General features: G+C 44.6%; 1 protein-coding gene across 1 annotated transcript in view; it reads left to right on the forward strand.

Annotated features, from left to right (window-relative positions):
* LOC116992092 (alpha-2-macroglobulin-like protein 1) overlaps positions 1-13,394 on the forward strand; it is a 28,814-nt gene extending 15,420 nt beyond the window's left edge. Inside the window, exons 21-37 of the mRNA XM_033051293.1 lie at positions 158-284; positions 425-546; positions 700-751; positions 1,073-1,156; positions 1,758-1,934; positions 3,589-3,670; positions 3,764-3,920; positions 5,246-5,320; positions 6,065-6,218; positions 7,683-7,864; positions 8,273-8,488; positions 9,737-9,858; positions 10,601-10,691; positions 11,324-11,392; positions 11,646-11,748; positions 12,883-12,924; positions 13,328-13,394. Coding sequence (XP_032907184.1) covers positions 158-284; positions 425-546; positions 700-751; positions 1,073-1,156; positions 1,758-1,934; positions 3,589-3,670; positions 3,764-3,920; positions 5,246-5,320; positions 6,065-6,218; positions 7,683-7,864; positions 8,273-8,488; positions 9,737-9,858; positions 10,601-10,691; positions 11,324-11,392; positions 11,646-11,748; positions 12,883-12,924; positions 13,328-13,353 — 1,881 coding nt within the window. The 3' untranslated portion in view covers positions 13,354-13,394. The remainder of the gene's footprint in view (positions 1-157; positions 285-424; positions 547-699; positions 752-1,072; positions 1,157-1,757; positions 1,935-3,588; positions 3,671-3,763; positions 3,921-5,245; positions 5,321-6,064; positions 6,219-7,682; positions 7,865-8,272; positions 8,489-9,736; positions 9,859-10,600; positions 10,692-11,323; positions 11,393-11,645; positions 11,749-12,882; positions 12,925-13,327) is intronic.

Below are 13,394 nucleotides of genomic sequence, written 5' to 3' on the forward strand. Positions count from 1 at the left end.
CCAAAGGCAAGCTCTGAGTTCCTCAGGAGCCCTAGATGCTGGTATCTGGGCCATAAAGCACAACCTCACACTTCATGACCCAGGGTATTTGCTGCTTGGTGCAGTGCCTGTTACTAACACTAACCCAATGTGTGCTTGTACATCCAACCATGCTCAGGTCCACACTACCCTCACAGAGACCCCAGAACTAGAGGTGGATGCCTGTCCAAGGTGCCAGTTCACCAGCTGCCTCTGTGCCAATGAAGCAAAAACCTTTGAGTGGAACGTGACAGCGACCAGGCTGGGTGAGGCTGGGCAGAGGGATGTGTGACAGCCTGTGGGAGGAGGGCTGGAATGTGCCCACGTCCGCATGTCTGCACCTAATGCTAGTACACAGAGCTGTCTGCTGTAAGTGCTCAGCACTGTGTCCCTGTGCTCCCTGCAGGCAGAGTGAACGTCACTGTGAGCAGCGTGGCAGAAGAGTCACACAGTCTGTGTGGTAACAGGATTGCTGTGACACCTTTGCAAGGAGGGAGAGACACAGTGATAAAATCTCTGCTTGTGAAGGTTAGTCACATCTCAGGGTGAAGAGCCCCTGGGGCAGTCAGCAAGATGCTAAGAGGAAGTTTAACTGCTTCTTGGACATCAGACGAACTTGCTAAGGCAGGGTGACTTCCTTTCCTGTCTTCCCTATCTGAAATACTCTTTCTCCATCTGCAGCCAGGAGGTGTCCTACAAGAAAAGACCCAAAATGCCATTCTCTGTCCTGCAGGTAGGGGACAAAAATTCCTGACTGTCATTGATCATGAGACCAGGATGGAAGGGACAGGGTTAGTGCAAACACCCAGAGATGTGGGGGAAATTAATCAGAGAGCAAGCACTGGTGGCACCATCCTGCCTGGGAGAACAACCACTATAATTTGTCTATGTCAATCTTTTACCTGGCAAAATTTCCTGTATTGAGGGATTTGTTTTCAAGTCTTGACTCCTGTGACCTGATGTCACATTATGCTTCACCTGGGTTTCCTTGGATGCTACACTTGTATGAATGGCTTCTTCCACGGGATAAATGTCTGGGTTCTGCCTTCCCCAGATAACACCATCTCTGAAGAGTTCTCCCTGACTGTGCCTGCAGAAGTGCTGGAGGGATCTGCCCGAGTCACATTCTCTGTGATTGGTGAGAAAGGCTTTCCCTGCTCTTGGGTCTGTAGTGAAAAAAACTTGCACAAAGCTTTGGCCTTATTGATGCATTGACCCAGCTCCTAATGAGATCATTTGTAAGGGGTGTGATGTTGGCCTCACAAATGTTGATTAAGTAATCTTTTCCAATATTTACTCCTCTCATAAGGAATGATTCTCAGTGATCTCCAAGTATCTGGAGGAAAAGGCACAAAATAGGACATCATCTCTGACTTCTGTCACTTCCATCCACCTAAGTGAACCAAAACTATCCCTGCATCTTTCCACCAACTTTGTCTCTGAAATTCCTTTCCCACCTTGATACCCTCTCAGGAATGACATCTCTCTTTACCTTTCTTCAGACCCCCTCAAGCTTACTTTCCTCTTCCCACAACCAGGATGGGCTCCCTTCTTGTGCTGGCCTAATGTAGGAGGGGTCACCAGAAATCTCAATCATGTCTGTTCAGGCAGAGATTGGCTCTTTTCTAGGATCCCAGTAGAGTCTAGAGAAGGCAGCAGTCCTTTAGTTTCACTAAAGTTTCAGATACTGCTCAGTGTCTGTGCTTTTCCTCTCTCGTGTCTCTCCTCTCAAACATAAGGTGACATCATGGGTCCAGCACTACAAAATTTAGACCAGCTGCTAAGCATGCCCTTTGGCTGTGGTGAACAGAACATGGTCCAGTTTGCACCAAACATCTTCATACTCCAATACCTGAACAAGACTAAACAACTGAGCCCAGAAATTAGGGATAAAGCACTGAAATTTCTGACAACAGGTAAGCATTGTCCTTCTTCCTTCTGCTGCAAAATGAAGCTGCTAGAAATCAAGAATGTGGGGCACAGATCTGGTGGGGAGCTGAAGGGCAGGAGTGGGAGTAACAGCCAGAGCTGTGAAAAAGGAAGGTATCACAGAGAAAAAGGAAATGTCTGATGGAAAGAAAAGTTTCTGAAGAAAGCATGACTTGTCTCTGCCAGTAATTGAGGTACTATGTCTGCTTTTTAGAGGCAATTAGTGATTTCCATCATTATGTGATGCCTGTTTGTTCCCATATCAGTCCAAGGCTGACAAAAGAAGCACCTTGTAAAAATAGGACATCAGCTGCTATCACATGGAATAAGGAGTAGCCTTTGGGAGTAAATAAGAGTTCAATAGCTTAATGTTTCCCCGTGTTTTAGAAAACATACTTTGGGGTCATGTTTATTCTCCCTAGTATAATCTGAATTTAATATAGTGCCACTGTCTGTCTCATGCTGTAGTGTGCCTCATATTTCAGCTCACCAGTCTTCTTGTCTGGACAGGATTTGACTCCTTCTCTTTCCTTCCTTTTCCTCCTTTTTCTGTGGTACTGCAAGCATGTACTGAGAACACGTACAGTAATTTCACGATTATAAGCTGCACCATTTTGACTAAAATTTTGGTCCCAACTCGGAAGTGGGGCTTATAATCAGATGTGGCCAATATATGAACAAAGTTCAGAAATTTGTCCTGGCCCCGGAAATACGAGCCTGCCGCCCCAGGGGGCGGTGCTGAGCGGCGGCAGGCATAGCTTGGCCCCAGAGGGGTGGCCGCGAGCTGGGTCCGCCTGGCCTTGAGCCAGTAAACGCCGCGATCCCGCGATTCTGTTACTAATTGGCAACTTTGTGAAAGTTGCACGGGGATCCTTGCTGCGAACGAGAGTGCAGCTTATAATCCGGTGTGGCTTACATATGGACAAAGAACGAAATGTTGCCGACACCTGGACCTTCAGTTTATAATTAGGTGCGGCTTGTAATCGTGAAATTACTGTATATGTATCTGGGAGAGGGGGCCCTGCCAAGAGAATGGTGGTGGCAGAGAGGAAAGACAAAGAGTAAACAAAAAGGTCATGAGGAGGGTTGAGGGAGAGCAAACAGATGCAGACAGGATTCTGCCCTCAGAGCTCCAGTGAAGCAACAGGTATGGCCTTGTTGCCTCCTGTACATCCCATAAAAAGTTCTTTCTTGAGTCCCAACAGGGCTAAGAGAAATGCTGAACAGCAATTAGGGTTTCATTTGTGTCTCTTCTAGGAAAAGCCTTCCTCCTCACTCCTACTGCTCTTTCTATTCCCAGCTCCCTGGGACATGGGGAGCCATGAGGTGGCTGAGCATGTCACCCTTCTGCAAAGCAGCAGGGCAGGTACCCACAGCACCCACAGCAGTACCCACAGCACTTGCTCCAAACAGCTCCAGTGATGCAGAGCAACCACATGGCCACGTCAGCAGCGCTGTGCCACTGCTTCTTGTCACGCGGATGCTGTGGGATGCAGGAGAGCTCTGGGGGGGTGTGCTTGTCTCAGCAGCTCTAACTGTAGGACCTGGTGAAGCCTCTTGCTGTGGAGCAATCTTCCCATGGCAAGGACACAGTTTGAGGTGCTACAGGTGCTCACAATCAGCCACGTCCTGTTGTCACAGGTTACCAGCGCCAGCTGCTCTACAAACACGATGATGGCTCCTACAGTGCCTTTGGGAAAGGGGATGAGCAGGGCAACACGTGGTGAGTGACCAGGATTGCTACTGTCACCCTAAGCGTGTGGCCTTTGCTGGTTCATCTCCTGTGACATGGGCTTGCTCCATGCTCTGCTCACAGGCTGACAGCTTTTGTAGCCCGGTCCTTTGGACAGGCCAGCTCTCACATTTACATCGACCAGGACCACGTGCACAGCGCTCTGAGCTGGCTGCAGAAGCACCAGCTGCCCAGTGGCTGCTTCCAGAGTGTGGGGAAGCTCTTCAACAATGACTTGAAGGTATGGCTACCAGACTTGGGCATGGGAGCAGGAGGAACTCCATGTGAGGCACAGGGAAGCTTCCTCAGCTTTTCCACTGTGAACAGTAGCACAAAGCAGAGTCCCCATGGCCTAGCGCATCTTCCCAGAGCTCAATGAAAAACATGGCTTAAACCAGCAGTCATTTCCTCTGTGTGAGGTTTTAGACTCTGCTGGCTTTCCTAATTTTCACTCTAGCCAAAAGACAGCACAGCTAATTGTGCCAAGGCACTGCAAGGGCACAGGGAAATGAGAAGTGTTTTTATATTTTAGTACTTGTCTAGAATACCCTGGCTGGATCCTCCCTCACCTTACAGTGAACAATACTTTATGTGCTCTAATACAGGATTGTCTGGAGACACAGTTGTCCCTCCACTGCCACAAAAATATGACTCTTCATGGAGCTTGGCATCCCCCAAATGATCCCTGCAGTGTAGCTGGAAATATGCCAAACTCATGCCCTAGAGCTTAGATACTGAGCAGTGCATGTGCAGTATGGCAATACTTGGGTTCATTGCCTTGTAAAGGTACAAATAATCCACTCTGGTCAGATTACAAAATTGCCCACATTAAGTACAAGGCAAATTTATGAAAGAAAACAGGCTGCTACATTCATAAAGCAAAGAGTTACACTTTTTTCATAAAATTTGGATGCAGTACAAAATAAAACCACAGTGTACCTGTAGAGTGTTCATCCTTGTCTGACTGTCATTAATATCCCACCTTCAGCTTTCTATCTGAATAGAACTTTTTGGAATAGGTTTTGAACCTCCACCTGCCTCACATTTACAAAGTTTCTTCTAGTCGGTGTGAATGATGCTTCTTAGCATCTCATTTTAGATGCATTCTAATCTCATATCTGAGGATGTAAGCAGAACCTCCCCAAGAATGAATGTCCTCTGAGAAAAAACAGCTACTGAAAACCTGTTTAACACATATTAACCTGTACTGTCTCAAAGTCAGATGACTTATATGTGAACTTGCATAACTTCTTGTATGCAAATCCTGCATCATAAAAACTTTATTCAAGTGTACAGTGGTAACATGAATAAAATAAATTGCTTTACAGTTTACTTCATACCCTTCTATGAGAAGAGATGTCTAGGCTGTATGAACAACATGGCTGAGATTGCCCTCCACAGCAAACTTTCAGAATATTCAGCAAGTGAACCTGCAGGGCTTTCCTGTCCAAGAATGCCTAGAAGCACATTGCTGTACCCTCTCAGATGCAGTTTTTGGGGCTGTATAACTACAGGCAAGCAGTGGTTGTCTTTGTCCTTCTCTGATGACTGTCTGTGTGCTTGCAGGGTGGTGTGGATGATACAATCTCATTAACAGCCTATATTGCTGCTGCACTGGTGGAACTCCATCTGGAGAGGAATGTAAGTCACACCTGAACTCCTGCAGGGATTGGGAACATGCTCCACTATTCATTCCTGCCCTGGTTTGGGGCTTCAGGGGGTATCCAGCCTGGGTTGATGAAAGGCTCTGTCATTCTCACCTTGCCACATAATAAGTAAACATGAAAATTTTAACTTTGTGAGGAGTTCTTAACATAAATGGCCTGATTTGCAGCAAAGCAGAGCATTTGCTTTTACCAGCTTATCTCAAGGGAAACAATTGTGTCTGAAAATAACAAAGGGCTTGCAGGGACAGGGAATGGTTTTCACTAAACTGATCAACAGAGCTAAAGGAGGAAAAAAAAAAAGATACGCACTGTCCCCCCTCCCCCCAAATAAAAGCAGTGATCTTCAAGACAAGTGTAGACTATTCTAGAAAATAAGAACTGATATTCCAGGCTTAATGGTACAGTTCTAAAAACATTATATCCTTCAGGATCAGACACCCACAGCATGTGTATCTGATAATTCTGAGCCAGCATGTTACCAGACACTTCCTACAGCTGGATTCTCCAGTGTAGTAGCAATCCCCTATCCCAATGACAAGTCCAGCACACCTTTGCTTTCAACCCCCAGTCAGTGATGCTTTGACGACTCTACCTCACACTTTACAGTCCTGGGAGAGATGCTAGCACTAAAATACATCAAGGATGTGTCTGGGATAGATGTTCACTACAAATGTCATTTGGTCAGAGGAAATTGACTTGGTTTGGATTCCTTTTTCAGGACACCATGTTGGATAATGCATTACATTGCCTCAAGAAGGTAACACTTGATGAGACAAGCCTTTATGTCAAGGCTTTGATGGCTTATGTCTTCACGCTGAGTAAGGACATGGAGATGAGAAAGCAGCTGCTGGATATGATAGAGAAGGAGACTGGTATGTTGTTGCTTAGGGGTCCTAGAGATCATGACTGTGTTCAAGGTCTGATATCTATAGCATTTAATTGTAGCATTCTGGGAAATTTAGCTATTCACAAATACCCTGTTGTGTCAAAAAATCATAATTTATTCAAGCTATTATACTCTCTAGTTTTCTCAGACCCAGGAAAACAATTTCTTATCAAAAGTAGCAAAGGTGATCCATGCTTAACTTGTGCAGTTAAAATGCTTATTTGTGTCATGATGCTCCTGTAATTCTTCAGCAATTAATACACAGTACAAGAGATCTTGCAAAGCAAATTTGTTTCACCATGTCTGTTCAGGTGCTGGTCATGACATTTACTTGAAAAATTAGAACCTTTTGATTGCTTCCCCATTGCTGCTCTACTCAGCTAAGGGCCCTTGGGTGGGTGGACCTTTACTGCTGTGCTGCTGAGCTTGGTTCTTCCTTTTGTCTCATAAGCTTGGGGGAAAACAGATTTCTGTCCTGAGTGAGGATGCTGGGATGGGTGTTCAAAGCATCTAAGCCTATGGTTAAACTGTTGGTAATATTACCTAAATTGGTTTAAGTAAGTTCTTCCCCACATTTGCTTATCTGGCAGTGTGGTGAACTACATGGGGGGCTGAAAAATAACAGAAAAAAAATGAAGAGGAGGGGATTTTTCAGTCTGACTTGCTACCAGTGCTGCATGTTGCTCACTACATAGCCACACAGGCTGCCAGCTGGCTTCACAGGACAGCCAGTGGGGAAACTGGAAGGAATAGATTAGCACAAATTCAGAGTAGTGCTTGTTCAGAGCTGCCTCTGTGATAATACACATGGAACAAGGCAAAAAACCTTCCACTGTGATAAACATAATGAAAGTTCTCTGTAGAGGACCTTAGGTAAATTCTGAAGTCTTGAGGCTGGTATTATGCAAACAAGTGATTTGGTGGTTCTTCTTTCAAAACTGAAGGTTTGTTCTGAAAAATGACTTTGAATTTAAAAGCATTTCAGGTTTTCACAATTGTACCATTGCAGAAGATTTCTACACAATTAAGCCTCATACAATTAAGCTAAATTCTTAGCTGAATTTGTTTAGTCCTCTACTACCATTGCAGCAAAATATTCAGCTGGGCTCAGATGTGTTCAGTGCTTGTGAGCTTGGATCTGAAGTGGGAGCCCAGCTCTTGCTTAAATTGTCCTTCATTATGCACTGCATAGTGAGGATGCCAGCGAAGTAAGTTGGGTAGTCTTTCTCCTCCAGTAGCCTGACAGCAATTCACCCTCAAAGACTGAGCAGTTCTTGTACAATAGGTACAAGTGACTGGAAATGAGTCCTAGAGCTTTTCAGCACAGGGGGTCCTGTTACTCTATGCTAGGCAAATGCAGAAACAGCAAAAATGCTGAAGCTTGGAGACATTACTTTGAATATACAGGGTTCTACAGTTCTTCTCTTCCACGTATTTCTTCCCCCATCAGCACAGCTACTGATATCACAATCTGCTGATGAAAAGTCTTCTTCCAAGATTGAGACAGTAGCCTACATTATCCTGGCTCATGTCTCCAAATCAGACTTGTCACCCAGTGAAGCCTCAGTGAGCAAGCTTGTGCGCTGGCTCAGTACACAAAGAAATGCCTTCGGAGGATTTGCTTCCACACAGGTAACAAACCAGGGAAAATCATGGGGGAAAGGGTTGTTCCTGGAGTGATGTGCACATCTCTCGTGTGCATGTCACTGTAGACCTGTCCTTTGCAGACAAAGGTATATGAGCTGTGTTTGGGAAAGGGAGTGCCATGGGGAAACTCTTCTCTGTGTCGTTTAATTGGGATTACCCAGGGTCTCTGGCACTGCTAAGCCCAGAGCTCACAAGCTGCCCATTCCAGGTAACAGAAATCATCCTGCTGCCCGTGGCATAGACCCTAGCTATGCACTTAGTGGGACAGAGCCTGCCTGTGTAAGAGTGTGAATCAGGGCCATGAGGACTGTAGTTCTCTGCAGTCCCTGAACTGGTGTGCTGGGTCTTGTCCTGCATGGCCCCGCAGCAAAGTGACTCTGACTCTCCCTCCAGGACACGGTTGTCAGCCTGCAGGCCCTCGCTCAGTATGCAGCCCTGCTTCCTCAGGAGATCAGAGATGTCAAGGTGGCAGTGAAAGGAAAGGGGGCTTCTCCACTGGAGTTCCACGTGCACAGGAACAACAAGTTGGTCCTGCACCAGGCATCTCTCCTTGCAGACACAGGGACCTACACAGTGCAAGCGACAGGCAGCGGCTGCGTGTATGTCCAGGTGCGTATGCCTAAGGAATAGGGCTCTCAGGTTTTGCCTCTGACTACTGAAGTGAGGTTTGGCTTTAAGCAGGTATTATAGCCTCAAGTTCTGAGTAGGACTTTGCCTTCTAGGCAGAATCATGTCAAACTTGAAAGTACCCAGGTGGACTTTGTTGACAGGGTTTCATGTAACCATCTCTGGTATCTTCTCAGAAATGTCTCAGCTTTGCTGTCCTATCCTACAGAGGCATGTCATTATTAAGAAACCAGTAAATCTGAAGTCAGGAGTCACAAAAAATCATGAGACACAGAAGAGTACCTGCTTCTATTCTGAATGTGTCTTGTTGATGCCACTGCTTCAGGAGCTGGACATTGTATATCTCCTGACACAAAATTATTTGGGTTGTTGTCACACGCGGAGATGAGGAGTGTTGTGGTACTATGATCTTATTCCAGTACACCAACACAACTGGTCCATCAGGAGGATACATCTTATTCTTCTCGCTGTTTTGATAGTCATTCACTTGTGAGCCATTCATGCAGCAAAGAACTCAAGTCCCTGTGTAAACCTTTTTTGCTGGGTCACTTCAGATGATGCCCACAGAGAATCTTACGACACAGAGAATCTGCAAGCAGTGTGTAGTCAAGAGGACACAGCAATTATTAATTGTTCATGTGTGTAGGAGGTAACTAGAACCATACTGCTTAGCTACACTTGCATACAGTCAATGAGCATAAGACATCTGATGAGCACATGCTGGGAAGGCAGTAGTCTCCACCAGGCAGGTGGAGGAAGATTGGCCTATGCTGCTCTTTGGATAAGTGTGATCATCCCACCTGCTGAGTTGTCTTCTTCCAATTTTTTGTTCTTCTTTCTTAAGCTATTATAATTGTTTTACCAGTATTTTCCCCTTGAGACCTATGTCAAGAGTTAACAGCTACACTTCTTTCTCCTTGTGGGGCAGTGTTTTAGCTAATGTGCTTCCTTGAACCTTAACAGCGATTTTTTAATGAGAGTGAATGAGGCCTTTGAATCACACACAGATAGCTGAGTCTCCAAGTTTTGGGTTGCATTTGACCGGTGTATCTGATGCAATGTGCTAAACAGCACATCTCTGAACAGAAACTGCATCTGAGTCCAACTGTTAGCCAGTGAGTCCAGCTGTGTTAGCCTCTGGTTACCAATCCATTAAAGCTGGAGGCACAGGTAATGCTTTACTCAGGAAAACTCTGGGGCACTTCACAGAGATGTTTTCTCCCCCACCAGACTACTTTGTACTATAACATCCCACCACCAAAAACAGAAGAGGTCTTTGTCCTGGTTGTGGAAACAATACCAAGAGGATGTGATGGTGTCAGGAAAGAATTTGACATCCATGTGTGTGTCAGGTATGAGATCCCTTGAGGCTCTTTCTTCAGTGGAAAAAGGTATGAACCCAGTTGTATGACTAGAACCCCATGAAAGCCTCAGAATCAGAGACACAGGATGACTCTCTGCCATGGATCCTAAGAAGATCATTAACTGAGAATCAAGGCCTGGACAAACACGGCAGTGCACTGGTAGTGTCTTGCAGAACCACAGCAACCATCTCAGCCAGCACGGAGCAGCTCAGCAGTCCCCAGAGCACCAGCAGCTGAGCTCCCATTTTGGGGGATGCTTGGCATCCTGGGATGAAACAGCCCTGAGGTGCATCCCCCTGAATGTGAATCTCTGCTGGAACTAGACAGGGGACTCCAGTCCCTATCCATATTTCACTTGCCTGCATCTGTCAGGATGAGGATGAGATTCTTGATCCATATTCTCCATGCCTTACTGTCCTTACTGAAAGAGAACAATAGCAACATTTCCACTCTCAGCCTGTAACAGCAAAGGTAATTTCCACCTGTTGGAGAGGGCAACTGGAAGCCATATTATTTCCACATGAACCGTAATGCTTTGCTGCACAGTCTGCATTCATATTGAATGACTAGATGGGAACTACTTTTTTGTCCCTTTGTGCCACATTTAGACATGCTGCTGAGCTTTCATATCACTCTAGGGCAGGGCAAAGTTTAGAAGTATCTATTAGTATTTCTTATAAATGCTGTGCAGCCTTCCACATCTAACTGCTTCTCTCCTGACCCCCTTCAGATATGTAGGGGACCGTGGGACAAGTAACATGGCCCTGGTAGAGGTGGAGATGCTGTCAGGGTTTATTCCTGTTCAGAGTTCCGTGAAAGAGGTAAGACTTTTCCTTTGGCTTTCCTTGAGGATATCAAAATTTCTTTTCCAGATGTATCTCAGTCAGAAATATCCAAACATTTAAGAAGTGTCAGAGAATGGTAATTACAGGTGCAGATATAACAGGCTATGGCAGCTTTCCACTTGCACAAGTGGTTGTGCAGTTTTTCATGTTCATAGTGAGGATAACATACACAGGAAGAGGTCAGAGAGATGATGCAAAAGCACCTAGTTAGAATCACCTGGGTTGAATAGGGCCCCTTAGCAGTTACTGGTGCCATTTTTAGGGATATTCCATAAAGTGGTGTTGAATCCCATAGAGTTGTTTAACAACATGCTGCAGTGGTCCATACAATAGCTAGGAAGATTCAACATAGCCTCATATTAACCTGTTTTCCCTTTGCTACAAGTGATGAAAGTAGGAACATGGCACAAGGATACTGAAAAATATTGTCTAAGGCTTGATGTGCTCCCAACAATCTCAATGCCGAGGAAGGCAAACCTGACTAGTCCTCAGGCTAGGCTAGGTGCTTTTGTCAACAGTGGTTCACTGACAAATACCAAACATGCTGTGAAACAGGGAAGGCAAATAAGCTGATGTTAACCAAGCTCATCTCTTGCCTTCCTATACAGCTGGAGAAGGTACCCCTCGTGAAAAAGACAGAGATAAAACCAGACAAAATCACAATCTACTTGGAGGAGGTAAGAGGAAGATCACAGGGAACTGCCCATTCAAGTAATAGCAACTGAAGTACTTTGCATGGGGACTTTTGCAGATTAGAAATACAAATCACTAGTCTGGTCAAGCAGGCAAAATGTTTCACAGAAGAGGAAGAGGGTGGAAGAACCTGGAAAGATAGGAAAAAACCCCTCTGATGCAGAAGGAGTAAAGTTAGTAAGTAGGTGATTTTGAGATAATCAGTGCATTTCTGCTCACTTCCATTCTTCTCTCCAGCTGGGTGAGAGTTCTCTGAAGCTTAACATCTCAGTGGAACAAGATGTTGAAGTGCAGAATCTGAAAGCTGCAACAGTGCATGTCTATGACTACTATAAGCCAGGTAAGATTTCACTGACATTGATGTAAAGTAGCTATTGTATCCCCCACTCAGACATAATTATGTCTGTGACCCTAATTCCCTTTAACTCTCTTATTCAAATGCACATCCTCCTGCAGCTTCAAACTTGGGTTTCCTCTGTACAAAACTTCAATATTCAAGTAGCCATTTGCTTAAAAAAATTTTTGAGATGAGGCTGCATGGCATTATGATTACATTGTGGTGTGTTATGTGTTCCACGATTGTTTTCTTCTTCTATCTTCAAGCTAGAAGACTTCTCTGACAATTTGCCATGACTTCTCCAGCTTTTCAGCTCTCTTGAGAATACTTAGGCACTTATTTAAAATCAATATTACATAGTGCTACCTTGATCCACTAGAAGGCAGAATTTAGTTCTATGGATTTCATGTACAGTGTAAGAATTCTACCATCCATTGTGTCCTGCCATGTCTCGGAGGATAATAGGAAAATAATTTGTTACCCTTTAAAGCTCTAAATGAATTATTAGCACAGAGAAGAGAGATCTTTATGATACTTTGAGTCTCTCTGATTATTCTGTGCTCAGTGTGAGATAAAACAGCAGATGGAACATTAAGAATTTTTTTTTTAAATTTGAGAACAAAATGGAAAAACTGCCTATGGACTTTAGATAAGCAGCACTACTTGTCATATACTAAATTCCATTCTTGTTCCCCCTTCCCCACCGTGGCAAGAAAAGGACACTTCTAAATCCAGCTATTATAGAACTAAATTTTGTTCCCTAGTATGCTCTTTCTCTACTATTTCATCCTGTACAAGAATTTTTTTGCTTAATGCTTACAATTTAAAGAGTGTTATCTGACTGAAAATACTAATTATCACTAAATAAGCAAGGCTATCAGAACATGCTGTGTTTATTTACCAAAAATGTCCTTGCATTAGAAGGTATCACAGTGATCTTTTACAGCTGTATGGGTTACATGTTGGGGGGACAGATTGCTGGCCTGACCCACTAGAGACATTTCTTTGTTCTGGCATTCACAGTCTGAGGAGTGACAAATTAAGGTAGTGGGATGGTTGTGCTATAGAGAAAGGAGTTTGGCACTGCCCTACCATGCAGTCCTGCAGCTCACCACCCCTTCCCTCTTGTTTCTACAGATGACCGCACGGCAAGAGAATACGCTTTCCCTTGCAGTTCAGGTTAGTGTTAACAGGCTTCCAGCTGGAACAGAGCAAAGAACTGGTGGTAAGCAGGCAAAGCATCCCATCTCTGCTCTGCATTTAATCCTGTCATGTGAGGTAGAGTCTTTCTGGACTACAGGTTGAATTGGGATCTACTTACTAGTTGTGGGCACAGTTTCTAGCCTAGGTATTAATCTCAATGTAGACTAAGGCTTGAGCATACCATGGAAGGTTAAAATTATCTCTTTTTATTTCATTTCCATACAGCCATCACAGCATCCCAAATCTAAGTACAACTGGAAATGCCTATATCAATGATAAAAAGATGCTGCAACTCATCACATAAGATCTCTTATTCCGCAGATTCCTTCCTAAAAATTCATCAGGCACTTTGCCTTTTCTTTCCTCTTTCTTTCTACAGATGCCTCAAAGCAGGTTTCCTCCTAGTATGCTCTGACTCTGCAACTTGAATTTTCTGCCTCCATAGG

This window comes from Catharus ustulatus, chromosome 2 (genome assembly GCF_009819885.2).
Source record: "Catharus ustulatus isolate bCatUst1 chromosome 2, bCatUst1.pri.v2, whole genome shotgun sequence".
Taxonomy (NCBI): Eukaryota; Metazoa; Chordata; class Aves; order Passeriformes; family Turdidae; genus Catharus; species Catharus ustulatus.